The sequence below is a fragment of the Bidens hawaiensis genome, unplaced genomic scaffold, assembly GCF_021521415.1.
Source record: "Bidens hawaiensis isolate Kalapana, Puna unplaced genomic scaffold, B.hawaiensis_p1.1 tig00036429_1, whole genome shotgun sequence".
Lineage (NCBI taxonomy): Eukaryota > Viridiplantae > Streptophyta > Magnoliopsida > Asterales > Asteraceae > Bidens > Bidens hawaiensis.
Window position 1 is genome coordinate 189,678 of NW_027496369.1, and position 2,675 is coordinate 192,352.

The 2,675-nt window shown below is 37.0% G+C and overlaps 1 protein-coding gene across 1 annotated transcript; it reads right to left on the reverse strand.

Moving 5' to 3' along the window:
• Positions 1-640: 640 nt before the first annotated feature.
• On the reverse strand, positions 641-2,672 carry LOC143588520 (putative receptor-like protein kinase At3g47110; the record flags this gene model as incomplete). Its single annotated transcript, XM_077069497.1, has 2 exons — positions 641-1,257; positions 1,349-2,672. Coding segments are annotated over 2 exons (1,641 nt in total), but the record flags the coding sequence as incomplete, so codon positions are not given.
• Between the last annotated feature and the right edge of the window lie 3 nt (positions 2,673-2,675).

Below are 2,675 nucleotides of genomic sequence, written 5' to 3' on the forward strand. Positions count from 1 at the left end.
GGATAATGGGTAAGCGAGCAACAAGCTGCGCCGCTATCCCCCCATGCTACAAACTAGAGAAAATGTACTACTTCAAAAACTGCTTAAAAGTTCAACTGAATGAAATAAAATAGAAAAAAAATGCTTGCATAAAAATAAAATAAATTGCCAAACAGTCTGTAACAAGATTTACATGGGGAAAAGATAAGACTATAACTGAGCTCATACTCAGACGGAACTGATCCAGGAAGTCGTTAGCTCAATATCCTGATGATCTTCATTTCCGGCCCAATGAATTGAGTCTTCTGCAACAATAGTCATGCACCAACTGTTTGCATAAAAGCCTGTGTTGGTTCTTGGAGATATTGTGTTTGTAACTCACCTAAAAGTATTTTTGTGATTAAACGGTTCTTAAAACTAGTTTCAACAAGAAAATATCATAATTAAAATTAGTTATTGTTATCATGTATTCCTTTGATTTATTGTGTAATTTTAAAACAAAAGGCAAGAAAACCTTCTATATATAATCGTTCCAGATTATATATTAATTAATATAAAACACTTATGACAAAATTAGATACAAGTAGAGCACTGTCCGTTAAAAAAATAAAAAGGCAGAGAAGATGGCAAGCAACAACTAATTCGTCTAATAGATCAGGCACTAGTTATTCGCAATATTACATAAAGTACTGAATCCCGGATCCATGCACCATAGTCTAAGGATCGATGACTCTAAAAGATATTAGACTGGATACACACAAAATTATGATCATGGTGTAGATCTTGTGATTATGTTCCGATATACTATATATAACAAAAGATATAAGAAAGTAATGTTTGCACAGACGCCCAAACATCAATTCAATACAATATTAACATACACAAATATATAACCACAAACTAGCTAGACTTTTGGGTTGCACCACCTACATTGGGGGTGTTTTAACAAATCAAGATCTAGTTATATTGTTATCGCAAAGATCTTGTGAACAGCAGTCCCAATATCCATCCGATCTTGTGGAGACTCATAAGAGCATTGTACCCCGATTTTTAACAGTGAAACTAAACCATCTTTATAGACATCCTCATTTAGAAGCACTGGATCCAAAATATGAAGCACCGAGCCATCAGCTAAGGCACTCATGGCATATGAATGCAGGCCTAGCCCTCCTTCAAACATTGGATCAACAGGTTTTTTCCCTGTCAACATCTCTAACAATAGGATCCCAAAACTATATATGTCACCACTAGTTGACACTTCATTTCCAAGCCCATATTCTGCAACTCATTGAGAGTGAATTGTATTGTAAGTATGACTAATTAATATAAGAACAAACAATCTAATTAATGACTAGTAGTCATAAATTACCTGGAGGTGCATACCCAATGGTGCCTCTTATGATACTTGAGCTACTCATGTTTGCGTTAGAACCTATGTTAAAGGGAACTATTTTTGCGAGCCCAAAATCACCAACATGAGCAACCATATCAGCATCCAATAATATGTTGCTCGGCTTCAAATCACAATGGACAATAACATTTCCACAACCATGGTGTAGATATTCAAGAGCACAAGCCACATCTTTGATGATATTGATTCTTTGAACAGGATCTAACTTATGGTCTGTTGAATACAGCCAACTCTCCAGACTCCCATTTGGCATGAAATCGTACACCAAAGCTTTGAAATCGTTCCTTTGGAAATCGATACTTGCACAAGAAGTTATAACCTTCACCAGGTTGCGATGACGGATATTTCTCAAGGCCTCACACTCAGCCATAAAACTCTTGAAACCTCCTCGACGTTGAAGGTTTAGTACTTTGATTGCCACAGTCAAGCCATTCTCATCAAGAATTCCTTTGTAAACCGAAGCAAAGCTACCAGTTCCAATCAAATTTTTTGAAGAGAACCCTTGGGTTGCTTTGAAAAGTCTTCCGTATGATATCTTCTCAAAAGATTCAGCAAATCTTGATTCCGATGGTTTATCTCTTTTATTTTTTATACAACAGTAAAACAAGACAAATGATAACAAACCTAAACCCGCAACAGAGGAAGATAGTGATATTGCTATAATAACACGAACAGAAAGCTTTCTAGTATGTCTTTTGAAGTCGCTTGTTTTGGTTATGCAGATGGGTAGGTGAAGCTCGGGTAGTCCCCCACAAAGTCTAGTGTTCTTAATGACGGATGTTGCGCTTGCGTTGGCGAAAACACCTTTAACAGGTACCTCACCCTCAAAGTTATTATACGAAAGATCGAGATTCTTCAAGGGAATTTGTTGCAAATACGTTGGAATGTGCCCAGAAAGGTTATTACGTGACAAGTCAACCGATTCCAGGCCTTTCAATGAACTATATGATACCGGAACTGATCCATAAAAAAAGTTTCCAGAAAGGTTTAGCTTTTGAAGGCTGATGCAGCTGCTTAAGCCTGTTGGCAGTTCACCCGAGAAACGATTCCCAGAAATATAAAGTAATCCTAAGTGTTTCAGGTTACCAATCTCTTGTGGAAGCACTCCAGACAAGGTGTTTTGACTAAGATCTAGTCCTTCAGAAAGTGAGGACATGTCGAATAGTTGTTTGGGTACACTTCCAGTAAGTTTATTTCCATGAAGGTCCAAACCTATCATTTTTTTACACCTCCCAATAGTCATGGGTATAGTACCATCCAAATTATTTCCACCTAAAGTTACTTT